Below are 26,565 nucleotides of genomic sequence, written 5' to 3' on the forward strand. Positions count from 1 at the left end.
CCATGCACAAGCAAAGTAGTTGTTTATTGTTAACAAACCCTCGACTCTTTCTTCTTGGGCCAGATCTCTGCATGAAGGGAGCAAGTGCCCACCTAGAGCAGGACAAACACTGGCCCCACCAGCCCCTACTGCCCTGGAGCTCCTGAATCATATAACACACAGCTGGTAGAAGAGGGCAGTGCAAACACTTCATCTTAATTAGGAAGGTTCCTGCCAGCATTTCCGCATCTGAGCTGCAGCTGGCATAAACACCAAGGCACTAGAATGGCAGACCCCACTGAAAGGGAAATCTTTTTCCTGGCCCTGTAGAGTCTGCATGAAAGCTGCAGCACTTGCCCGATACTCCTCGCCGGTCTCCGAGTACTTGCAATGGCACCTTCTGTACACAAGGAAAAATCTTTATTTGCAGAGCAGCAGTACAGGGGATACAAACATTGCCCCGTGAAGGGAACCTTCTCCCTTCAGGACATGGCAGCAGCAGTATCACACACCCACCCAGCAAAAGGCACCACAGCCCTCCCAGGGATAGTCCTGCCACTCCAGAATGTCAGCACCCTCTCTATTGCCATGCAGAAAAGCACAGGTGAGGCAATTCTGGTCACATACCCCAAAAAACAGGCTGGAGGACAGCTTTGCCTTCTGCCCTGCCTCAACCCAAAGCAGCCAAGTGGGCATGTCAGTGCCAAGATGGGTCCTAGGTGCAGCCAATACTGCCCTGACAAGGGACTGGTGTTCTGGGCTTCTGGCTCACCTGGAACATGAGAACCTGATGGATGCTGGCAGCAGCAGACCTTGGAAAGGCAAAGCCCCTGGGAGACCAAGCACAGGGAGAAGGCACCTGTTGGGGGGTTTGTTTTGAGGGTTTCAGAGGCCATACCTATCCCAGGTGCTCCCAGGAGCTCAAGTACTCCCAGCAAACTTCAGAGCTGCTTCCCCAAGCAGAGTGTAAATATCCCACCCCGAGTCCTGCAGCGAGAGGTGAGACCAGGCTCCTGCTGCACAGGGAGCATATTCACAAAGTCTGGGTTGCTTTTAATACTACTTGACTAAAGACAATCTCCAGAAACTCGGCATTAGCCTTCCACAATTTAAATCCACAGCAGTTCCTCAGCCCGAGTCAAGCCCTACCCTTCTGGGCAGGCAACAGCTCCAAGCTTTGCTCCCCTGCTCCTGGGTGGACAGAGGGAGGCTCAAACACGTCTGAGAGATAAACTCACTCCTGCCCTCAACACAAGGTGCCTGCTCCTGCCTACCTGGTCAGCCCACCATTCTTTCTTCCCTGAAGGGGCAATGGTAGCCAGTGTTTGGGGCCCAGGAGCACTGCACAGCTGTGAGAGGCATAGCCTTAAGGGCGAGCAGTGGGGGCTGGAGGGCTGGCCAGCCTCCCCCAGACCCTAGCAGTCCCAGCAGGAACAAGGCATGGGCCTCACGTGTACTCTGTCTTCCGGATGTAACTTGAGGGCACATAGCCCTGCTTCCCGTGGGCCTCAGCCAGCCACCACTCCTGATTGCCTGTGATGTCCTCAAACTGCAGGATCTTGAGTCTCTGGTTAGCTGACACACTCAGCTCATTGGTGTTTCTGCCTTTGAAGGTGTAGAGAGCGTAGTAGACCTGCCAGACAAGGGGAGAGCATCAGTTAGATGGTCACACCATGTTGCCTTGATCTCAGTGCATAGGATGTGTGGGCTTCTGTCCTTCTTCCTAGTGACAGCCCTGGCCTCTTCCCACCCCTAGCTGCAGCCTGGTTCTCTGTCTCTGCACCTCTCGGGTTGGAAGAAAAGGTTTCATACCCCACCTCCTATAGCTTCCTGGTCACTTCCAGGGAGGAAGATGATTCAGTCCCCAGTCAAACAAAGCAGTTAGCCCTTGGCATCCGCAGTCCCATGAGGGTGGCTGAAGACTCACCTGGTTGCCCTCTGACTCGCTGTTCTCCAGCCCAGAGTCCCTGTCCTCCACTGAGGGCATGGACCTGAGATGTGCTTTGGTGGGGTGCCCGTTGCGAGAGCTGGGGCTGCTGCCCAGCTCGGGGCGGCCGTAGCGCTGCTGAGATCTCACTGTACCAGCCACTGGGGCCGTCCTGTCACCAGAGCCAAGCTGGGACAGAGAGGGGGAGTCCACCTCCAGTGAGGGCTGTGGGGACTGGTACACATCTGCTGGGGAGACAGAGTCCTGCAGGGGTTTCTGAGTGAAGGTGACAGCCGCCCCACTGGGGCTGAAGGTCAGGGTGGCATTGCTTTGCGGAGAGGAGCTGCTGTGCTCTGACTCGTTGGAAGAGTGGCTGCCCACAGAGACATCTGACTGGCTGCGGCGGGGGTTGTAGGGCTTCAGAAAGGAGCTGTACACAAAGCCTTTTGTCACTGCAGAGAGGGTGAGAGAGTGAGCTCAGACTGGGCCACAGAGAGACCAGAGGAGGGGACTCACAGCAAGGGCGGGGAACAGCCACCTACCCCCATTGTCTATGAGCCAGCGATTCTGGCTGCCCATGGGGTCCTTCTTCTTGATGACACCCACAATGTCTCCTTCCAACAGGGAGACATCCAGGTCTTGGGCAGCATTGAAATTGCGCTCTGCCTGGAAGAGACTCTCTGGGGGATAGCGGGCCAGGAGGGCAGCTCGGACATCATCCGACTGCAGGAGGTAGGTCGGCTGCAGAGGAACAAGGCAGGTGTGAGTGGCTGTCCTGGGCTCTGCAAGCCCTGACACCAGGCAGAGAGAACTCACCAAGCCAACAAGGGGCTGCCGCCGGGCAGACTGCCGTTCCATGCTTTTCCTTTCAAAAGTCTTCTTGGGAGCCACCTGGGACTCTGGGAAGAAGGTGAAGGCCTGGAGCTGCTGGAGGACTCGACTGTGCTCATCCTGGAAGATGGCAATGAGGTTTCCTTCCCTGCCAGACACCTTCAGCAACTGGAACCAGAGCAAAGTTGGGGATCCTGGTTAGGTGACAGCTGCTGGGAGAAGTGGCCAAGAGCTACAGCACAGACCATGGCAGGGGTCCGAGTCCTGCCTGTGACTTGCATCAGGCCCAGGTTTGCAGTCCTGTCTGGACTCAGCCCTAAGTGGTCCTCAAACTTGTGACCTGAGGTTCTCCCAGGTGAATGTTCTCCTGCCACTGCTCTAAGAGCCTTCTACGCACAATTGCAACATAACCCTGCAATCCCTGCCCCGACACCACCCCACAGGAGCCCTCCACAAGTCACTTGTGGCCTGAAACTGCAGTAGCAGCTTTCCCCACGATGTGACAGGTCCCAGCGAGGCTCAGGGACAAATCCTGCACAGATTAGTGCTGCTCTCAGCTCAGGGCACTGCCTGCACTGCAGGAACCCACCGAGAGCAGAGGTCTGAGCTCCTCCAGGGCCAGGCGCACGAAGTCGCAGTGTGCCTCGGCATAGCCCCGCACGCAGCTGGCAAACAACTCCTTGGCAAAGCGCAGGAACTTGGGCAGCTCATCCAGCAGCTGGGCATTGAGGGCCTCGTAGTTGTTGCGAGCTGACTGCAGCTCCTCCAGCGTTCTCTTGTCCTTCAGTTTGTCTGCTCGCTCGGTGCAGTTGTGGAAGTCGAGGAGTTTGTCGAAGCGTTTCTGCACCAGCTTGTGAGGCCCTGCAAACATGCTGAGCAGCTGGCTCAGGGGCGAGCTCACCAGCCGCTCCGTCCGCTCTTTCTGGTGGGCAGAGGTGCAGTGAGGTGAGACAAGGTGCTCTCTCCCACTGTGAATGCCAGCAGCTCACTCTACATCACACAGCCTCCCCAGGACAGCATAGTGACTGTCTCCTGTTGGCACCCACTGGAGCTCCAGAGGTCCCTTCCAACAGCAATTATTCTATCATGTTACATAACTGTGGGTAACTCTATGTGAAGTACCTGAACCACTAGCATAAAGACCTGCAGCATTTCAGGTACGGCTGAAAAAAATATATATCTAACAGGCCTAGTCCTAGTCCTAAAATGCCAGGCATAAAAGCTCTCAAGTGGGCAGAGCTGAGCAGGAATGCTCACAGCTCTCCCAGGTTACCCTCCCTGCACCCTCCAGGGTGGGCCTCAAAGGGGCACAGCCTCACTCACAAAGCTGGAGAAGAGCTGGTCGCTGATGAGACGATTCACTTTCTGGAACTGGTCCAAGTCCCCACTTCCCTTCTCTGTGCACAGGTCCCACATGCTCCCTGCTGCCAGTGCCTTCATACAAGCTGACTCCTGAACCAGAGAGACACAGCTGAACCACACTTGCTGCCCAGAAGGGGCTCCCAGGGCAGCCCCGAGCACCCAGCCCCAAGAGAGCTGAGGCAGGAGCTGCGGGCAGAGGCAGTGCAGGGTCACACCATGCAGACAGGAGGGGCAGGGCATGGGAAGCCCCACAGGCTCAGCATCACACCCAGACTGGCTCACCCGGACATGCTGCAGGTACAGGGAAAGGTCCCGGATGAAGGACTTGATCAGACGCTCCTGCATCCGGAAGTTCTTCTCTGTCTCTTCAAAGGCTTCATCCTTTAGCTGTGAGAGAAAGTGTTTCAAGGAAGGTGATGCAGGACTTCACACCTCGCAGACTGCAAGATGTGGGGCCCTCCTGCCCACAAGCTGGACAGCAGAGATAGGTGGTTCAGTCCCTAAGCTCATTCTGCCTCGCTGGCCTGGATCAGAGCTGCATGGGGGGAAGGGGTGTGGAGGGACAGCAGATACATCTGGAGAACACTGCAGGGTTTAAGTGCACCTGATACACAGTACCTGGGGTGCAAAGCCTGTGAGATGCTTGAGGTGGCTGCTCACACGGTTGGATTTCTTGATGATAGAGTGGAAGTTGAGCTTGGAGATCTTCTCCATGAGGCTATCCTCATCCCCTTTTCTATACTTCAGCACTAAAGAGATTGATACATAAATCAAACCCCTTGTAAGCACAAACACCCATGTCTTACAATGCCTTGTCAACAATCACCTTGTTAGTTCTCTTCTTCCTCAAGCCTTTGTAGTCCCAAGAACCCCACATATCACTACAGAATGGCTTGGGTTGGAAGTGACCTAAAAATCATCTAGTTCTAACCTCTCTGCCATGGGCAGGGACATCTACTAGACCAAGCTGCTCAAAGCCCCATCCAGCCTGGTCTTGAACACTTCCATGGGTGGGGCACCCACAACTTCTGCAGGCAGCCTGATCCAGTGCCTCACCACCCTCACTGTAAAGACTATTTCCTTATATCTAATCTAAATCCTCTCACTTTAAAGCCATTATCCAGTCCTATCACTACATGTCCTTGTAAAATACCGTATCATAACCTCCCATCCCTTCCAGCACTGTGCCACCTGTTTGGTTCTTGAGACATCTAACAGTTTGTAGACAAACCATTCAAGCTCTTCCACAGATTATGCAGAGTGCCAGCATAAAATGACATAGGAAATGGGGTACAATAGTCCCTGGACATACAGAAGGTGTCTATATTGCTTCTTTAGCAAATATTACAGGCAAGCAATAGTTACAGGCAACCTATGTCACCTCAGCTTCAGTGGGGCTATAAGGAAAGACTGAAGTTTAAGATTTGCATGAACCAGGGGCTTCCAAGGGAAAACGGGGAGGGTGGCCAGCAGGTATCAGAGGGAGTAATTTTCTCCCTCTGTTCAGCCCCAGGGAAGCTACACTTGGGTACTATGTCTGGTTTTGGTGCCTGAAGGCTATGAGAAATATGGGAGAACCACAGCTTCTAATCCACAAGGAGAGCTGGGGGAGCCAGGTGGGCTGGACTGAGGAAGCAGAGGGGAATCTGCTCACAATTAGCAGTTACTTGAAGGGCAGTTACAAGGGTGATGGGGCCAAGCTCCCCTGAGCAGCGAGAGTTCCTCTGTGACCGTGGTTGCCAGCTAAGGCTCAGTGGCCAGCAGACACCAGTGCCAGCACACCCCCTCCTGTCTCTCTGTGCCCAGCTCCTCACCCAGGTCCTTCCGGCGCTTGTACTCGTTGATGTTGACGTTGATTTCTTTGACTGCGAGGACAGCAGCTGTGAGTGGTGCCTTATCAGGGTGAGCCTCAGGGGTAGCACTCAGCAGCTCCATCAGCAGCAGTGGGTACCGCATCACCCTCTGCACTGGCTTGATGAGGAAGGAGCCCAGGTTAATGTAGTTTGTGCAACCCCTGGTAAGTCAGAACAAAGGAGTTGTATCAGGTGTCAGTCCAGCTGTCACACACATTCTGCCCCCTCAAACCAATGCCAACCAGACCCAGAACTCCAATGCCTCCAAATCCACCGTACTCCCTAAGTCAAGCCAACCTTATGTCCAAATTCACTGCACTCCTGAACTCCTGGTGCTCCCAGATCAACCCCAGGTTTCTGCTCCTCACTCACTCCAGGTGATACGTCCCAGGCAGGATCCTCTTCATTACCAGACCCACCATGAAATCCCACGCAGGCAGAGCCTCACACTTGCCAGAGAGCCACTTGTTTCTCATGTTGTTCCACCAACCAACTGCCCAGATCTGCCCCCCAGTGCAGGACAGACAGACTGCAGGACTGCAGTCAGTGTAGGGCTTTCCTGCTCCTTGGGTCTGAGGGCTCCCAAATCCTGTTTCATGCCCAAGACTTCCCCTCACCTCATCACTTGTCCTGCTTGCCTGTGCAGCCCACCCACTACTTCTGCTGCAGTCATGCCACAGACACCACTCTCCTCCCAGTCATGCCTCCACAAGGCATTGTTAGGGCACCCCAACATGCACCCAGCCTGTGGCAGAAGGTTAGTTACAAGGGAATGGCCAGACCAACAGACAGACAAGCAGGGACTAAGAGGAAGTACTCACCATTCACTGTACAGGCTCCTGCCGGCCCACAGAGTGCCAAAAAAAGCAAAGAAAAGCAAGGGTTAATGGGGTGGCAGGTGTGCAATCCCACAGCCAGTGTCTGTGCCCTGCCAGTGAGACTGCCAAGGCAGAGGGCAGCCCTGTCTTTCCAGAGCAGCCATCAGCACTGCCAGCTCCCAGGGCAGTTACCTCCACAAGTTGGAGCCCTGGTACTCGCTGAGCCAGGCAAAGCAGCTCCTTCCACAGCAGCCATGGTGGCTCAGGGTTTGGGGAACAGGAACCCTCAGTCCAGGACATGCCACCTTCTCTACACATTGATGGCTTCTATGCAGATTTTAAGGGGGTCTACAGGTTTCCCAGCATGTGTGTGTTGGGGTGGGAGGCCATTTGAACCCAGAGCCTGGCCAACTATGCAATGCCACCTTTGGACCCTCTCCAGTCACCACCTGAACTGTCTAAACCCTGCTGACAGGGGGCAGGGATGTTGGCAACTCATCCCCCTATCCCAGCCTGTGGCTGTCACAGCCAGAGACTCAAACCTGAGGCTATCCAGCAGGTCCAGAAGTAGTTTCTGCAACTTCTCATCCTTCTCATAGGTTTCCAGCAGCGAAATGGCCTCATCATGGTTCTGGCAATACACCCTATAGACACTCTCCAGCTCTGCACGCTGTGTTAGGAACACTGGCCCTGCAGATGCAGCAAAGTAGCACTTCAGTGTCTCCTGGTCCCCAGCTACCTCCAAAAACACTGGTGTGTCTCTCAATAAGACATCCAGTGTCCCCATTCCACACACACGGGTCAAGAAGACAGTGCTACTACAGTAATGCATGACCCCTCTTCATCACCCACCAATACAGAGAGCTCAATCAATCCAGGTCTCCCAGAGGGAGTAGTCACAAGAGCCACAGAGCAAAGGCACAGGCAGCCCAAGGTGTGAACAGCTCAGCCTGGCAACACTTTGGGGCAAAGGGCCATGGACAGCCATAGCATAGAGACCCCTGGGGCAACACAAGATATCCTTGGCTTCACTGTTGGACTGATGAGAAAGCCCAGTCCCAGTGATCCTCTCCCACCATTTAAACTGTTATGCCCTGCCACTAGCAATGCCCATTCCAGCCTTTTGAGAAAAGGTAACAGCAGAATTCATACCGATGGCATCTGAAGCCTCCAAGGTGGACAGCAGCTGCTTGGAGAAGTTAATTACCATGTTGATGTTTCCAAAAAGGCCCTCAAAGTCTATGTTTTGCATCTAGTGAATGGGAAAAGAGACTTCCTGGATGGGGAACACGTCCCAGTTAGACTTAACAACCCCCCATTGCCCTCCTGCAACCCATCAGTCCTCAGCTTCACAGCAGTCATCTGGTGTGACCTCTTATCACTGTGACTCCTGTATACATTCCCTTGTCCCCCAGTGCACTGAAACTCTCATTCCTTGTGTCTACCACAGCGTCCTTCTCTCTCCCAGCAAAAAATTCCACCCCTGCCTCTGCTCACCTGGCTTTCTCTTTTTCCTCCCACTAAAACAGTCCCCATGCCAAGACACCGTAACTTATTTCTCCTGTCAATGAATTTAACCTATAACCAAATGAAGAGAAACTTTTCTTGCCCCTCCCCCCCCCCCCCCCCAAAAAAAATCAATCTGTGCTACTTGCTGCCAGGTCTCACACTTCCAGCAAGGAAGAGGATCCAGCAGGATCTCAAAGCAGATGGGCTTATTGCAACAAGCTGTGGAAACCACCCTCCTCCCCTCGGAACAGCTTTAATTTCCTCTATGGGTTCCTGTGCTGCATTGTCAGCTCTGAGTACTAAATGGACTCAGTACCCTCCCTCCAATCCACCAATGCTGCACCAAGGCTTCCCCTCCTTCCCCAGCTCCTACCTGTGCCTGCTGCAGGGGCACCATGATCCTCTCCACACACATCTCCAGGTCTCTGATATAGTCCCGCTCTGTCTGGAGTAGCTCCTCGATAACCTTGGCCCTCTTCTCCAGCATCCTTTGCTCTGCGCTCTCAGTGGTGGCCGAAGATGACTCCAGGGATGGTGTCTGGGAGGACAGGAGAGTCATCTCTGTAAGGCAGATAAGGGAGATTAGCATGCTCCAGCAAGGATGCAAGGACAGGAGACAAACGGCACCTGAACTGCTACGCATATAACCTGTGAGACCGAGAAACAGCACTACTGAGAGTCCAAGGGCCTTTCCAGAGGGGCCATCCCCAGGGCTGCTCCCACAGCCCACCCTCGCAGCACCAGGAGCGCCGCAAAGCCCTGGAAACAAACCTGCTCCACACGGTCTGCCGGCCGGGCCCGGCTCCTCTCCCACCCCGCGCTCCAACTCCGCGGCCCCGGGAAGCTGCAGACACGGAGGGAAGTCCCCGCTAGGCAATGGCGGCCGCCCCTCCCTCAGGCTGCCGACGGGGTCTCCATTCTCCGGGCCCGGAGCATTTCCATCTCAATGGCCGCGGAGGGCCCCGGGCGCTGCAAGGGTGCTGCCGCAGGCAAAGCCTGGAGCTGGATCCCGGCCAGCGGGGCCGGCCCGCCCGCAGGGCCCGGGGCTGCGGGCCACCCTCCTGGGCCGCCTCTCCTCCTGGTTTTCTGTGCCACCTGCGGCCCCGGGCCGGCCCAGCCCCCTCCCGCTTCCATTGGGACATTTCATCTCCCCGCGGATTCCGGGGCCCCGCCGCTCTCGGCCCCACCTGCCTGCCTTTAAAAGGCTGTGTCCTCGGACCGAAACCACGGCCTCGGGGCTCCCCCCCCCACTCCCCGACCCCCGCCGAGGCCAGGAACACTGGGGTTTCCCCCATTTCGGGGCAGCACGGAGCCCCTTGCAGCGCCAGCCTGCCTCGGGTACCCCGTTTCACGTCAATTCCACAAATGCGCCGTCTGCTATGGAGCCCCAGCTGCCCTCCAGCAGCAGAACTATTTGTAGAGCTGCAGACATGCCCCAGCTCAGGCGTTTCTAGGAATGTTTTTGCAGGACAGGCGCTTTCAGATCTCCCTGACCTCTCCGGTGACAGCGTCAGACAGCAGAGGCTCAGCCTTGCTTTTAATCTCAGGGACACCTGAGGGCAGGATTTGGGACTTATCCTGGTACCACAGCCCCAAGGGACCCCATGCTCCCAGTCCCTTCTGTCCAGGTGCTGGGCAGGCTGCAAGCAGCCCCCGGCCGCGCTCTGTGGGATGATGGCAGTACCCAGCACTGCAGCATGAAACATGGGATGGGAAAATTGCTGCCCAGCCTAAGCATCCTGTCGACTGCTCCCCCAGGCCAGGGTATTCACACTGAAACAACACGAGAAAGACAAGACACCCAAGCTGAGATACTGACTCAGCCCTTGATTATCTGAACCCATGCCAGCCCTTTGAGCCTTTCCCATTGCAGAGCAGCTGCAGCAGAAACCAGGAACATCAGCACCAAATAGCAAGTTCTTACAGCTACCTGGGCTGAGCATGAACCACTGTGTCTCTCTGCAGAAAGAACAAATTCAAAATCACTCCCAGTGCCAGCCTGGCAAATGGGAAACCCAGCTGAAGCACAGATGCCCTCATTGTGGGGAGGAAGATACTTGTCTCTCTAAGCTGGCATCTCTGCTGCCCTGCCTTGAAATCTAGCTTGGGGAGAGGCAAAGCAACCAGTTCCATGGAGGAAGATTCAGTGACACAACCAGCACTACATTTAGTAGGCAATCACCGGGAAGAAAAGTCTTCACTGATTCCTACTGGCAAGTATCCTTCAGACTAACCCCATCAGAGCCTATCTTGGCTTTCCAACACTCTGCAGTGATAAACTTTATCAACTCAAATGCAGCAGGAACCTGCAAGGAGGGTCTTGGAGCTGATGCTGGGTTTAACTGGTTTTGCTCTTTGCGTTTCCACAGCATCTGCAAAGTCTCAGCAGCAGACTGGGCCCTGCTCTGCAAGGTCCTCCACAAACACCCACAGGGATATCCCTAGACACAGCACTCAGACACCGAACAGGGTATGAGCAGAAAAATGTACAGGAGGGACAACTAAACACCATGATAATAGAGTCAGCAGGTCTCTGTGGCTCAGAGACTTAATGAAATAATAACAAATGAGTTACTTTAAAGAAGGCATGGCATCTGTTTTACAGGAGAGCAAGCTCAAGCAGGAAGGCAGCCTGGAAGAAACAGGAAGGTGTTAATTTGCAATGGAAACAGGTGTGTGAAACCCAGAGGGGGTGGGTGGGTGGGATGATACTACTGCACCGGGTGGGCTGGGAAGAATCTTGAAGATAAGCCAAAACCACAGCCAGGAATGACCCATACAGCAGCATTTGGGAAAACAAATGGAAAAGATTGCATTTGCTTTGGTCAAAGAACAGGATTTTATATTTAGCCCCAGGCAAAATGACACCACATTAAGTTTTGTACAGGATACTTCGTGAGTTTAGTGCACCACTGAATAACCCTGCTGTGCTCCCAGCCTTAGCCATAGCTAAATTGCAGTCATACCATGTGTTTGGCTCCAGCTCCCCAAAACAGAGCTGGGGATGCCCAGCACTGCTGGCAAATGCAGCAGCTCCCCACGCTCTATCAAGCAAACCCCAGGCAAGTAAATCTAGGTCAGGCCCTTACAGAAAGTACCCTGTGGCAAGGATTCAACCCACACTTGTGAGATTGCCAGCTCCATGACACCCTTCTTTGGCAAGACCTAAATCCCTGCCTGTGGAAGGGAAATTAAAACTTTCCCTGCACAGATTTTAAGCCCACAGCAGTCATCAGCTCAGCCTGATTCACCTGATGCAATGCTGGGCATTAGTTCTATCCACTTACACTGTACCAGTATTTGCATGATTTTAAACACTCATACAAATGAATTCTCCTCTGGCCTTCTTGCTCTTTCTGAAAATTTCAAGATTCCTTCAAAGACAAGGCTATATTGCAGTCAAGTCTCCTAGAACTCTTGTTGTTTATCACTAGTCCAGCATCCTCCTTCAGCAATGAACTCGAAGTTGTCCTACTTATTTCCAAACACAGCTTAAAATATGCAAATAGAGAATTTATTTGTAATATTTGGCTCTTATATCTGACCAATATGTATTACTTAGTGTTTGTTTCTGATGCATTTAGAAACTCTCACTTTTTGTATTTCATACTATCTCCATTAATTGTCACGAATTTCTTTTTTCCTGTTTGTCACACATTCTTGTATGTCTAATAGCAGCTTTCCCAAAATAAGGCTTATTAAGCAATTAACTAAACCCACCAATTTCACAGCTGTGAATTTTGGTCATCTAGTAAGTATTTTTTAAACACATCTCCATTTTACTCCACAGATTTTCTATTTACATATTAACTTTCAATTTGATTCATCATGCCCATCAACTTTGGAGATGCTAAGACATACACCACAGCTTGAATGGGCTTTGTTGGCCTGCAGGAATATGACTCGTATTTTTAATGAAGCCACCAAATTCCAATCCAGTGACAAACTCATGTTTACCCATGACACAGTTGCCAAACAGGCATTCAGAAATACATTTCCAAAAACAATGTTCTCAATTACAATTTTCAGAGATTCAGATTCTGTTCTCCTGTTTCTCCTCGATTTTGATGGTCTGAGCTTCCCAAGAGCACCTGCTTTTGAGCTTTGCTAGCACCCCTGCTGGACCCATGTAGGAGATCCAACAGCAGCTCCTAACCCAGCCCTGGCAATGAGGTGTGAAGATGGAGCACACTCCCACCTCTGCCCTTCCTGGGGAGACTGATTTGCTATTGCAACCACATGGCTCATCCTCCTGGTCTGAGAAACGCCACCGTCATCGACTTTCTTCCAATGAACAAAAGCTTTGAATTGTTATTACCCCGTCTCCTAGTGGGAGTACACACATGCAATTAGAGGTTTTCCCTGCCCCACTCGGGAAGCAGAGCTGACCCACAAAGACCAGATCCAATGGGATGCACGTCCAGCACGCTGCAGGGCTCACCCCAAGGTCTGCATTGCCCCTCAGCTGCTCCTCCCCAGCATCCTCACCTGGCAGCATCCCGCAGGCTCGGCGCTGCCCGCCAGGCGCTATCGCTACCTGCACAGGGACGTGCCGCCCATCAGCGCCGGGACAATCCCAGGAATCTCCGGTGGAGCTGCACCGAGCCGCGATGCAAGCCCGGCCCGAGCCCACAACTCAGTACAGTCAAGCAGTGACTCAGGACAAAACAAACCAGCTGCAAATATTTGAAGTATGTGAGGCCAGGAGGGGAGGAGCCACCGCCGACCACGAGAGGGGAGGCGATGAAACTAGGGCAGGGAATAATTAATCTGAGCAAAAGGCTAAACTCGCTGCCAGGAGCAGGATGAAACCTCTTACTCCAGACATTGGTAATACACCAGAGCTGAACAGGGGCAGAATAGGGATGCTTCTCCAGGGCCATCGGAGCGGCTTGCTGTCCCAAACGTGTCTAATGCAGACACTGCTTGGTTGGGATGTCTCCATGCCAGATAAGACCACAGCCACAGCCCCAAACAGCCTCTGGTTGCCCAGACAGCCCCATGGCATTCAGTGTGAGCAGAGGATGATTCCAACCCTGGACGCAGAAAAAAGTGAAGTAATATGATGGTGTAAAAGAGGTAAGCTGCTAAAGCTGAGGCAGGGCACCCACAAATGTGTAAGCAAAACCACTAATGGACAAAATAAAAGTTGAAAGTTCTTTAAAAGGATGTTCTAAATAGACAATAAAAAAAAAATAACATGAAAAGTACTGATGAAAAATCTGTCCTACATCTGTGCTTCAATAAAGACAGCAAATATATAAATGAACATAGAAAGCCAGATAATAGATTAACAGATGCACCAGGAACTCTGAAGCACAGAAAAATAAGAAAAGAAAGACATCAAGAAAAATCCATGGATGGTAAAATTCAGTTTTCATCTTGTAAATGAGGAAATAAAAATGCTACTTTATAATGGACCTTTATTTCTATCCAGGACAAATGAAACCCTACAACGATACAGTCCCACAAGTCGGCAGAGAGAATAGGATTTTTGGCAAACCTGGCAAAAAGACAGAACAATACAATACATTTTCTGCTTATTTCTTCTAAAAAGAAAAATAAAAACATCCTTGAAAATCCACTGCCAGTGGAGTGAATACTATCCAGAAAAGAAAGCATTTCTAAACAGGTTCTCCAGAGACTGTATTTAGTTAACCCCCTATAATAAAGTAAATGGAAAATCACTGCTGTCATACAGAGAAGTGAAGATCAATTCAACAGGATCACAAATAAAGATGAGGCATATGAGTCACTGAGTAATCCAGGGTACCCTGAATAAGATGGAGTTATTCAAACCAAGCAGGTTTAATGCAGACAAATGTATTAATGTATTCATGGGAACAAGAAACGCAGCCACATGCAGGATTGTAGTCTGGGCAGTAATTTTTTGGCTTGATCAGACAAAATGAGTCTTCAACAAGAGTTCCCTGAATGTTGCAAAGGATCACTGGGGTTTTGGACAAGGGCATAGGAGCATAGCAAGGTAAACTAGTGCTAACACCCACCCAGAATGCCTCACCCAGCTCTGAAGTACACTGTTTTAAAAGAGTATGAACTGATAAATGAGTATCAGGAAGAATAAACACTCAAAGGTCTTCCTGTAAATCTCTGACATGGGTGTTTTAAGAGTCCACTCACTACAAAGAATTGAAGACTGAAAAATTACTTAATTACAGTACCTGCCTGAGAAGAATATCCATCAACTAAAAAGCTCTAATTTAGGAGAAAAAGGTCGGAGTTCAGAGCTGTAAGAATGATGGTGACTAAGCAGCAAAACTATAACAGGTGGGTTCTCCCGTTGATGTGTCAGGCAGTCACATCTGAGTCTTATGCCAGAAGAGGTGCTCTAACCAAGCAGCTGTCACCAAGTTACACCAGACAGAAATCTGTAAGAAGTGTGAAAACCCTGCTAACAGTAAAGATCATTTCTACTGGCTTGGAAGTATTCAAGGCAGACTGGATGGGGCCCTGGGCAACCTGATCTAGTGTGTGGCATCCTTGCCCATGGAACTAGATGCCCCTCTAGTTCTCTTCCTCCTGGCTCCCCTGCTGCCCTTTGGACGTCTTGGCACTGCAAAGCCTCTCCCTTTCCTCACCCTGGGGACACATCTGAGCAAAGTCCCACCCTTACAGAGTGGCCTGAGACTGCAGAAATGAAGCCATCAGAGCCTACTTAATCAAGTTATCTCCAGAGGACAGATTTCATGCTAAGGTAAAGGTAGTCACTGCCTCCAGCTTTGCCATCACTTTGGCTGTTGCAGAGTTTTCCTCTCCATTTCAATCCCACTTCACGGAGAGTTCACACACACAGCTAACATGAGAGATGCTGGCAGAAAGGGCACAGAAACAAGTAGGGTTTCAGACACATGGAGGCCTGTCCATCAAGAAGGGCTCCTTCTGTCCCTCTGCCCAGCACCTTGCTGCCCAGACCCCAGCACCTTGCTGCCACTTCTCCTCCCCCTCCCCACCAATATTCTTGCAACAACAAGCCAAGCTGCACAAATCTGTCTGCAGCTGACTCTGACATAGCCACAGTATCAATGGAATGATTTCACTCATGCCAAGACAGCCTAAGCCTGCCACTTTGGTGATTCTCCAGCCCCAGGGTGGTATTTGATGGGACTGGAGACCTGGGGATGGCTTGGGGACCCAGGACACACAACTGCTGTAGCACAGGCAAGGGACCACTGCAGTACTGGTGGGTGACAATGCAAGAGATTCCCACTGGTGACAGCATGACAGCACCCCAGCACACAGGTGCCCGAGTACCCTGCCCGGGTGAATTATCCAACTCTCAGTACTTGCTCTCTGCATATGTCTGAGTGTTACAAGAGCTTCCTCTATTTCATACTTTATGCTGCCTGTAAACAGCTGCCATACTTAGGGTCAGAAACTGGTTCCTACCAACACAACCTATTCATGATGAGAGTTTATAAATGTATTCATAAAGAGGCAGTGGGAATAACTCCAGCATCTCACCCTTTCCCTCACGAGGAACCTCCTCAGGGCCCTGAGAGAGCAGACAAATCAACCACACGTTTTAGGGCATACCTGAAACATGCAGGACCAACAGAAAGGACAGAGAGTCCGTGCCACCTGTGCTTCCCTCCCACCTGGGCCTCCACAAAAACCCCTGCAGAGGCTGCACGGAGGGGTGATAACCATGATGCACATTTCAGTAAGTCCCATGGAGGAGGCTGGCTGTGAGAGCCTGTCTGTGCTGGTCACCCACGTGTACCAGACTCCCAGTGCTGCCCTGGTGCCAGGGCAGGGTGAAGGCACGCCCAAGGGAATTGCCCACCATTTCCCTGTGTACCTTGCTTCTTCTTCCTGGTCTGCACAAACTCTGAGTGCCGCAGGGCACTGGGAGCCGTCCGTCTGTAGAAGCTGTTCCGCTGCAGCACAGAGCCCGCCCTGTTTGCTTCCTCGGCCTCCTGCTCCCAGACCTGGCTCCAGTCTGGCCGGCCCGTGCGTACCCTCGAGTGCTCTACCCCACTGCTGCTCTTGGCTGGCATCCCAGGCCCCGGGGCTTCTCTTTCCAGCTCCCCACAGCCGTGGGAGTCAACGCCACGTGTCTTGAACTGTGTGTAGCAGGTACCTGACCCCAGGTTCACGCTACCATCTTCTGAGGGCCTGACTGTAAATGCAGGAACCTCACAACCTCTGTCTGGATTGCTGTGGTCCATAACATGGCCTTTGGGCCTCCTGTGCCATTCAATGTCTTCTTCGTCTACTTGGTCCCTGATACCTACACGTGGCCCTTCTTGCTCTCTATATGCCCTAGGGCTTCCATCACCTCTATACCATTTTTCCCCTTCCCTATATACTTGACCGCCTCCATCCTCCCTATACTGCCTTCTCCTCTCCCTATACTCCCCAGAGTCCCTCTCTTGCCTGTGCCTCAGTTCATTTTTCCTATAATGTCTTCCATCCTCACTGTAGTCCCTAGGATCTCGGTAGTCCTGATACCACCTTCCGCCCTCCCTACAGTCTCCAAGGCCTCTATCCTCTCCATACTGCCTTCCTCTCTCCCTATACTGCCCAGATACTCTGTCGTCTCTGTTACACCCTCCTCTTATCTCAGAACTGCAGTTTCTGTATTGAACACCCTCCCTCTCATACACCTTGTAGTTTCTGTCCTCTGTATCCTGTCTTTTGCCTTCCCAAACATTATCTGCTCTCCTGCAGTCCACGTACTGCATGTCTTCCTTCCAAAAACCTCCACAGTCTCCATTCCTGCTCTGCTGGTCCACGGAGATGTCCTCCTGTCTCCTGGAACTGTCCCAGACACTGTTTTCTCCTCGGCTACCCGGGTGCGGTCTCCTTGTCACCTTGGGTCTCTTGTTGCAGCCAGCCACGTCCTCTCTCCGTACAGCACAACAGTCCTCATATTCCCAGCTGAGGAGCCGCGGTTCCCGTCTCGGATCCTCCATGCAGTGTTTCCTCTAAGGACAGGTGCACATAGTCCTGTGGGGTGTGGCACAAGGGCCTACTCCCCTCAGTTTCTGCTCCCTGAGCCCAACCCCGGGCTGACACCACTTCTCCACTCCGTTCCAGCACTGCCGTCCCTAGTGAAACGGTGCTTCCTGAAACCAGCCAGCAAAGGCACGGGCCCAATCACTGGCAGCCCTGGCCTCCTCCACCTGCTGCCCAAAGTAATCAGTAACCAGCCCCGAGCGAGAAGGGGAGCCAGGCTGGGCAGGCTTTCACCACCCAAACCGGCTCCGCAGCTTTGCCAAAACCTCTCCGCAGGCAGCTCTGAGGCAGGGAAGAGGAGGGCACTGGAGCATGCAGAGGCCCTGCCCCAGACCAATGTCCTCAGGGAAGGGAAACAGAGCATGTGTGAGACCGCAAGAAGCCACAGAGCAGAGGTGGGACACCGGATCTTCTACCAGATCTTCTTCTTCCCACCCCTGATGGCATGGAGGAAACAACGAGGTCTAGAAGAGGCTGGGCTCTGCTCCACACCTCACTTGGCCAAACTGAGGCCTTCAGGCCCTGATGCTGTGCCCATCCTCTTCCCAGCCCTCACCCACAGTCATACAGAGATCAGGAGAGGAGTTGCTCCCTGCAAGACAGACCAGTGCCTACACAGTGCCATGCAGTCACAGCTGCATGGTTCCCTGCTCCGGGGGAACAGCTGGTCCACCTGCTGACAGGAACAGGCTTGAATGGATTACTTGGGTTACAGAGTCTGGTGCCAACATACAAAATGTTTCCAGAAGGCTACAGAAATATGCACTCCAGTAATGCCTCTCACTGCAGGGCACAACATATTCCCAACTTCCCATGCCAAACACAGAGCTCCTGTAAGAAGCCAAGAGACAACCACAACACGCCCTTGACAGAGCGCAGGAGAGTCTGTAGATGTCATCCACGCCTCAGGTTCTTGCAACATCTCTTAGGAACACAAAACCCATGCTCTCAGCTGGTAGAAGACAAAAATAAAACCAATGGACTCTCCCACTCCAACTGCAGGAGGGCAAGCGCTAATCCTGCCCCAGCCTGGTGATCAGTGTAACCCCAGTGTGCTCACAAGACACACCAAAAAAAGCAACCTGATGATTTTGAACATTTACTGTACAAAACCATGTATTTTCTCCTCTTGCTTTGACTTCCCAAAAGATACACTGAGGGGCTGGATTCCCCACTATGAATTATTCCCCTGATAAGACTGTGCCTGCCCTGCTTTGGTTGCTGGTCAAAGCTTAGTGAGAGCTTTTCTGCCTTCAGTGTCTCCATGCTCCTCTAACAGTCGCAAGGCAGAGGTCATGCCTCAGGCATGGCACAAACACGTTTTGCTGAGCTGATGCAACCCCAAGTTGCTGTTCTGCCTGCTGCACTAGAGCTGGGCTAGGAAGACATGCTGTCTGGCCACACTAAGATGCATCAGAAGGGACATGACAGGGCTTGGTAGGACAAATCTTTATCACATGGCTAGAGAGCTGTCTTGAACTGGAGAAAAATGCCCTGGGACTACTGAAAGGATACTAGCTTGAGGATGTCTCAGGATAGTGCATTAGTTCTTACCTAAAACTCCCAGTTCCAGGAACCAACAGGTTCCACAGGATCAGTCCTCTGCCAGGAAGCATTGGAACAGTAGGAAACATTTCCCAGCAAGATCCATGGCATCAGAAAACTCCCCTTGAGATTCAGCCTAGATTTTCCTCTTCCTACCTTCAAGTTATTTCATCTAGCTTCAAATCCTCTAGACCTCCTTCCAAGCATCCCTTTCACACACCACTGACGTGGAGGCCATTTGTCATCCTATTTTCTTGGTGTGCCCTTATCAGGCTTCATTCCCATGTGCTCTGCCTCAGACATCGTGCAGCAAAGTGCCTGGGCTCCCCACTGCTGATTAAGCAGTGGGAGGATGGAGGCAATGAAGTCAGAGTGAGTAACTCCCAGGCAGGAGTTGGCATTTCACTCCATCTCCTGCATGCAGTGCCCACATTTCCTGCACGTTGTGGGTTTCAGTAACAGAACTGCAGTGTCAGAGCTCCTGGAAGAAGCCTGGGAAGGGGCTGTGGGAGAATATGTATGTGATCCCATCTTTCCATTTGTCTACTGTAATATCAAGTGTAACATAATTAACAGCACTGATCTTTACATGGCATCTTCAGATTTCAGAGACCAAATGTGCTGATATAATCATGGGAAATTCCTCTTCCCTGAGTAATTTTTTTCTGGGGTGCAAGAACAAAAGTCACATTTTCAGCTACAGATATGTCACAGTTTTAAGCTCTTTGTTGCTGTTACCAGCAAAACAGTGCTGTTTTCTAGTCCTGGACTCCATGGATGGCAGGAGCACAGGGGCAGGCTTTACTTTTTGCCCACTAATCCATCCCACTCCCAGGTACAGGTACAGTCCCCTTCTGTGCACCCCTTCTGATATGAATAACAAATCCCCACAGGTCTGTATCAGCACCACAGCAGAAACCACAGGAAACTCAGTGCCCTGACAGGCTGAGGGCAGTCACAGTACAGATGTCAAATCAAATCTCAACTGCAGGACTACCGGCAAAGCCACCCTGAAGTTGCTGCTCACTCCCCTACAAATAAGGGGATGAGAGGAGGTTGGAACTGCAGCAGCAGTGGTTTTGCTTTCCATCCTGGACATACTGGGAGTGGATGAGATGAAGGCTCTGGATGTATGGTGGGGCTGTAAGAGGAGATGGGAGAGTTGCAAGGAAAAGGGGGTGGGGAAGACCAGGGCAAAGTGATATCCAGAGAAAGACACTGTGATTCTCCAAGGCAAAATCATGATAATTTGTACTGCAACAGTGCTTTCAAAATGATCAAAATCAAGAGTTGAAGGGTATAAAAGACTGCCTTCAACAGTGTCTGTAAAACAGCAGAGGTAGCTGTGCTCCTCCAGCATTCCCCATTCCATGCAGTTGTAGACTCACCTCTCAACTCCTGCAGCTCCATGCTGAGGCTCTCAATATTTGAGTCACAGAAATCTAGGTTTTCCATGGTCTCTGCTCTCACCAGCTCATCCTGCTGCTCCTCCAGCATCAGGCTTAGCTCAGCACGGGTCTTGCTGTACACCTCCAGATCTCGCTCCACCTCTCCAATTCTAGTCAGCAGGATGGAGCTGGAGGAGGCTGATCCTGCCTGTGTCAAGTCCTCACGTCCCTCCTCCACCCGCTGCTCTGGGCTGCTGGGCTGAAGCTGTGTAGGGGCCACATTCTTCCGCTGGTAGCTGGATGGAGGCCGGGGAGCAGGCCGGGAGGGTTTGACTGAGAAGGACAGAGACCTGCCTTTGGGCACTTGGCCACCCTGCATGTGCACAGCGGTTGTCCCGAGGCTGCTGGGCCGAGGAGGGGGTGGCCTCAGGGCCCTTCTCCTCTCCGCCTGCCTGGAGTGGGACACAGATTCAGGAGACCCACGGACAATGTCCTTCTCGGAGCTGTAGTCCAAGATAGAGAAGTGACGGGAGACCTTGTCCTGCTCCGCACCAGTACTTGACAGACTCTTCTCAAACTGGGCCAGCTGCTCTGTCAGTTTGGAGTCCAGGTCCTTGCAGCTGTCCCCCTGCACTGCAAGAGGGCAGCACTCCCCCCAGCTCCCAGATCGTGTGTCCAGGCTCACCTGGGCAGTTCCTAAGCTGGAACAGGGCTTGGACTTCTCCGGTTTGCTGTCCATCCAGTTGTCTAGGTCCTGGGTCCTGCTCTGGCTCTCCTGGGGCTGGGATGCTGCCAAGCTATTAGGAGATGAAATCTCTTGGCTCCTGCAAGGATTTGGGAAGTGGGGAGCCTGCAAGGGCACAGTGGGGCTGTCTCCTTCATGCTTAGGGAGGGGTTGAGTTTCTGAGTTCCCTGGGGGGGCTGAAATGGTCCCCCCAGGTTCCAGCTCACCTTGGCCAGGCCTGTTGCCCTGTAGGGGAGGCAGCTGAGCAGAGGGAAGAACACCATTGGCTGTCTTTGTGTGGTTAGAGGAGACGGAGCCCACCACGCCTTTGGGATGTGGCTCTTGGTGTCCTGTGCTGGGAAAGGCCTGCTGCTGTCTCAAGCCAAGAGGACTCTCTGACCTCCCTGTCTTGTGAGACAAAATGGTGGCAGACTCAGGGTATGCAGCCAAGCCATCCTCCTTTTCCCTGCTATCTTTCCCTGGCAAAGGAGGAGTTTCAGAGCAAGCGCTTTCTGGATCTTGATGGATGGTCGATCCACAACTGCCTTCATCTTGCAGATCCCCAGTGCTCACCTTTTCCCTGCAAGCCTCAGAGGCTTCCAGTCTCACAAATCTGTGTGGAAAGATGCCACGTTTTCCTCTCAGCTCTCCCTCCAACCAGCCATCCTCCAGAATGCCTACAATCCGAATCCTGTCACCCACATCGAAATCCAGCTCCTTGGACTCCAGGGCTTGGAACTGATAAAGGGCAACACCATAAGTACTCCCTGGCTCCGTGTCATCTTTGGGGGGCATTTCTACTGTCCCATTGGTGTCACAAGTCCCCGTGGGCTCTGGATCCACTGAGGTTCCTGGTGCTTGCAGAGGAGTAAGCAGTTCTACAAAACCTTCTGGGAAGATGCCCCTGCAGCCTCTGAGCTCGCCCTCAAACCAGCCAGGCTCTGGGACACCAACAATGTTGATCACATCCCCTTCCCTGAAGTCCAGTTCCTCCTCCAGCTGAGCAGACAGGTCCATCAGGGCCCGGGCTTGGCCCAGTGAGTAGGAAGGAACCTCCATGAGGGTGCTCTGGGACAGCTGACGTCTCCGAACTGAAAGGCACAGCTCCCTCACACATGATGAGGGGAAAAAGCCCTTGGAACCCCAGCTGCTTCGGCCCTGGAGCCAGCTGGAGGCCAGGGACCCCCCCAGGATCACCAAGTCTCCTGCAGAGAATGAGACACACCAGTTCAAAACTGCTCTCATTATTGCTTACCACCTCTTTATTCCTGCCTCCCTGTGCTCCCTCCTGGCTGTGGGTAAGGACTGGCACTCTGTCAGAGCACAGTGCATGCTGGGGATGCACACAAGCACAGGATGGAGTTATGGCATGAAGCCTCTTGTACATCTAAATTATACAGTTTGGCTGCAAAGCCGTGCAGGTGCATCAAAGCTTTCACTCTCCCCCAAATGCAAGTCTAAGACTAGGAGATTAGAGGTCAGTTAAAAGGAAGTTGTAAATTTACTATGATCAGGTGATGCCAATTTTTGGAGTTTCATAAGTAATGACAGATCATGAGAAACTGGTATCAAAGTGGCAGAAGCCCAGAGGGCCATGATGGATTTGACATGACCCATGTCATGAGGTATTAGGAGATTCACCTCTTTTTCTGTCACTCTAGGCAGGATGCTGTGACTAGGTTCATCCATCCAGAAGGACAGGTGAGGCTTTTGAGGTGCAAAGCAAAGGAAGGGAATGGAGATTACCTCTCTGCAATGACAAGCTCCCTGGCTCTTGAGATGTGAAGTCATTGGTACAAACAAACAGTTTTTCTCCCTGCTTCAACGGGGGAATATCCACAGGTTCAACAAAGCTGCTAGGAAACTGCCCTAAAAGGAGAATGAGTTGTCAGCAATGAGTCTTTCCTGTGACCCACCACCATCTCCACCCTCCTTTCAGATTTTGGCATCTATTCATCTCTTGCTAAAGGAAAATACTCAATTACCTTGGGTGCCTCAATAGCCTGGTGGAAGAAGTACGAGTTTTCAAGTCAGGAATTCCTGGGGTTTTAAGTACTTAAGAGCTAACAGAGAACAAAAAGCTTTGAGCCCTTGGCTTACTCCAGGCAACCACAGGCTGTGTGCATGACTGGGACTGTGCCATCAGCATGGAGCTTCCAGGAACAGATATACTAAGTTTTCTCTGCCCTTACTGCTTCCTTACCAACTCAGACCCATGTTGAGGACTAAGAGATCCAGTAGTGCCAGATCACAAGACCAGTGTCTTCTGACTGGACATATCCACCTGGTGCTCCTTCTACCATACGGCTTGGCCCCTATGCAGCCTCAGCATGGAATTCAGGCTGACACACTCAAGAGGGCCACACCTGTGAGTCACAGGCTCTGCCACAGCTTCAGCACTGCTGGGACTCCAGGGACCTCCCTATTTTGTCATTCTGTGTACCTGTTTCACCATAGCACATTTGTTGGCCACCACATGATACCCATCAGATACTAATTTCAGTCCTGAGAGCACACAACATGGCAGAGCCCACTGCAAAGGCCACTAAAAATGTCTTTTTTATATAACTTCAGGCAAGAGGCTATGAAGAAGTGTGGGCTAGTACCACATCTAGCATTGCCTCTGGGTGAGCAAATTTTTTCTAATGAAACCTGGAAACACCATATCCTAGACACCCAGAGCTTTGCACTGTGTTTAGACAATTTGGCATTTGCTATACTCTGCTGCTTCCTTCACAGCTTTAACCAACTCTCTTGCTCCTTATCTTAGTCTCCTTCTCTGTACATGGAAACAACATAATGCTGTGAAACAGGAATTACTGTACATGGATTTACAGTAATTATTCCACAGAGTAATGAGTACTAGGCTGCAACACCTCCACAGCTTCTATTCTAAAGTGCTTTTTCAGTTCCCTATAACTTTAACCTAGAAAGCTGGGCAGAAAACTACAACAGCTGTTCCAAGGGAAAACAGGAATGCAATTGGGTTTTGAGTTAAAGGTCATTAAAAACATTCAGTTTGAATTCAGCATGTTTATCTTTGAGCTATGACACACATCTGTTTGTTATTCCTTAATAGCTCCATCTTCCATTGAACAACCTCACCAGTTACACTGAGAGACAAAACTCTTGAAAACTGCACACATAATCCTTGCCCAGTGACTTCAGCAGCAGCAATGAGATCAGGCACATACTCATTCAATGCCATTTATCAGTCTCATGGTGCACAGGAGGGAAGTGCTCCTGTCCACCTTTGTTTCAGACAGTAGACAACTTGTGGCTGTTCAGAGAGACCAGACTGCTGCTACAATAGCAGCCCTATCTCTACAACCAGGGATGAAATCAGTCCCACCCTCATGCTGGTGACAGAAGCAGGCTTATGCTTTGAAGTGGCCTGGCTTTCATCTCCCCAAGAGCTCACACATCTTCTTAGCATCAGGATTAAGATGAGAAAGAGCTGCCTAAACAGAGGCTATGAGACTGAGTGTTTCACTAAGAGCATTCTGCGGCTTCAAAGGTTTCTCACAACCCCCTAAAAGTTCAAGAGACTTGCACACCTCTTCAGGCACAGATATTGATGGAAATTTGGGCGAGAAGATGCTTTGAAGCAGAAAGGAGGAAGTGGGGCTGAGTCAGAGGACTTGGGGGGACACATGGTCACTGTTGTTCTATCTCCATCGTCAAGGTCACTTGGACTGGTTTCCAGAGTGGATGCATTTCCACTCTCAGTGCATCTGTTTCCTTTCTCCCCTTCCACTGCCACAGCAGGTCAGCACATAAACTAGCCAGGAAATGGGCAGTCTCTCCACAGAGACTGGAACTATTGTGAAGCTCCTGTCTCCTCAAGAACTAACTCTCCACTAACCTCTCTCAAAAACAACACACAGGCTGTCTGAATAGTTGACACAAAGCTGGCAGGAGACCAATGGCAATTCACACTCAGTCACAAAGTCCCATGAAAGATTTTGTAAATCAAATCGGGTCCTTCCCCACCAAGGGAAGATGTGCTTATGGAGTGGACATTTAGCTGGCACTTCTATGGACCCAAGTGCAGGCATTCCCAGCTCTTACCTGTGACACCTTCCTTCTTGCCGAAGAGCCAGAACTCATCCACCACAGCCAACACCTCGATGACATCTCCCACAAAGAGGGGAAGCTCTTCAGAGACACTGGGACAGAAATCAAAGACTGCTCGCACCACAGAGCCAGCCTCCATTGTGCAGGGTCTGAAGGCAGGTCAGTACCTAAGGCTGAGACAGTGAGAAGTTTGTCAACACCCAGAAACACTGAAATTATCACACACGGCCTCAGGAAGTAAAACCCTTCCGAAGCACAGAGGCAGATGTGGGGAGATCCTGTCCTGAGTTCCCTGCCAACCCCTCACCACCTGCTGCAGGAGCCAAGGGGCTGCAGCGATGAAGCCCCCATGGTCCGACCTGCCCTGTCCCACCCCTCTGGCTGTCTCTGTAGGATCATGTATTTGTCTTGCAAGAGGGGGGACAAGCAGCAAGAATTTGGAAGTGAATTCCCGTCAGGAAGGAAGCAAGAGGAGGGGAGGAAGCTCAGCATTTCCCTGACATGTGGGGCAGGGCTCAGCCTGACAGGGCCTGGTGGGCAGCCAGCACCACTCACTTGCACGTCCCACCACACTATTCTCTGGCAGGATGGGCACAGAAATCCCCCTCCCCATGCCACCACTCAGGGTGACAGGAATCGCATGCTGAACCAGCACCACAATTCTGGCCCAGCAAGAGAAGAGGCACAAAGTCCACTCAGGAAAGCTCATGCCGCCATGCTCATTCTCAGACCTGACTGGAAATAATCCTTTCTGCCTTCTAGGTACCTGGCTCAGACATTCCCTGGGTGGCCTCACCATGGTTTTTGGCAGAAGTCAGACTGAGATGAGGGTGCAGACCCTGTCCAAGGCTCTGGGAGCCAAGGCTGAAATTCCTCCTGCCAGGAGACTTGAAAGCAGGCAAAGACCTCCTCGTCAAGGGCTATGTCCTGCATTCCCCCTTCCTCTGGAAGTGGCTGTTGAGGACACTTTTCTGTATAAATTCTGCTTTTCAGCCTCAGTGTCAAAGAAATACAGTGCACCAAGGCAGCAGCAGTCCTGCAGCTTAAGCTGCTATTTTGCCTCCTCCCAAATTCCTTAGGATGGGAACAGAAAGGTTCAGCCATCAAAAGCAAACAGAAACTTCAAGATTATTCCTCATCTTCACCTCAGACCAGTGAGGCGGTCTACTTTCATTTCCTGGCCCACTGCAGTTACGGGACAGCACTGCCAGCACCTCTCCGCGGTGCTTTCAGAGCCCTGCGCTCCGCAATGCTGCGATCGGCGTTCTCCCCAGCAGCTCCCTTAGCACAGGCTGCTTTCCTCCCACACCACAAGCAGAGCCCCTGCTCTGTCTGTATGGACACAGCTTCCCTGCCATGGGAGCCGTTCTCCTCCCTTCCCAGAGCGGCTCCAAGCGCACGGTACGAGCAGTCCCGCTCCAAGCGCCGCCCCGCCGCTCACACCCGTCCCATCCCAGCACGGCTCGTCAAACCCCCTGCCCTGCTAAGGACAACAAGAGCGCGGTGACAACACAGCAAAACATGAACACACGGCCCCCCCCAAGGGCACCCTTTCTCCGCACAGCCACACACA

At 51.9% G+C, this 26,565-nt stretch overlaps 1 protein-coding gene across 1 annotated transcript; it reads right to left on the reverse strand.

Annotated features, from left to right (window-relative positions):
• Nucleotides 1-146: 146 nt before the first annotated feature.
• Nucleotides 147-25,146, reverse strand: DNMBP (dynamin binding protein). The gene is made up of 16 exons (XM_062496072.1): nt 24,987-25,146; nt 22,662-22,784; nt 20,192-22,120; nt 8,653-8,840; nt 7,923-8,022; nt 7,313-7,460; nt 6,774-6,791; nt 5,914-6,113; nt 4,718-4,848; nt 4,382-4,486; nt 4,061-4,189; nt 3,327-3,659; nt 2,723-2,905; nt 2,449-2,647; nt 1,907-2,358; nt 147-1,612 (listed from the first exon to the last, which is right to left on the reverse strand). Exons 1-16 carry the CDS (start codon nt 25,129-25,131, stop codon nt 1,427-1,429), a joined length of 4,569 nt encoding a protein of 1,522 aa, XP_062352056.1. The 5' UTR covers nt 25,132-25,146; the 3' UTR covers nt 147-1,426.
• Nucleotides 25,147-26,565: the final 1,419 nt, after the last annotated feature.

This window comes from Cinclus cinclus, chromosome 7 (genome assembly GCF_963662255.1).
Source record: "Cinclus cinclus chromosome 7, bCinCin1.1, whole genome shotgun sequence".
NCBI classification, from domain to species: domain Eukaryota; kingdom Metazoa; phylum Chordata; class Aves; order Passeriformes; family Cinclidae; genus Cinclus; species Cinclus cinclus.

Bases quoted from the DNA above. Each gene is read 5' to 3' on its own strand.
- DNMBP (XM_062496072.1), bottom strand. From the start codon at position 25,131: ATGGAGGCTGGCTCTGTGGTGCGAGCAGTCTTTGATTTCTGTCCCAGT. The intron at 22,785-24,986 runs GTAAGAGCTGGG...TTCTCCTTTTAG, and splicing joins CAAGAAGGAAGGTGTCACAG to GGCAGTTTCCTAGCAGCTTT. The intron at 2,359-2,448 runs GTAGGTGGCTGT...CCCTCTCTGCAG, and splicing joins CTGGCTCATAGACAATGGGG to TGACAAAAGGCTTTGTGTAC.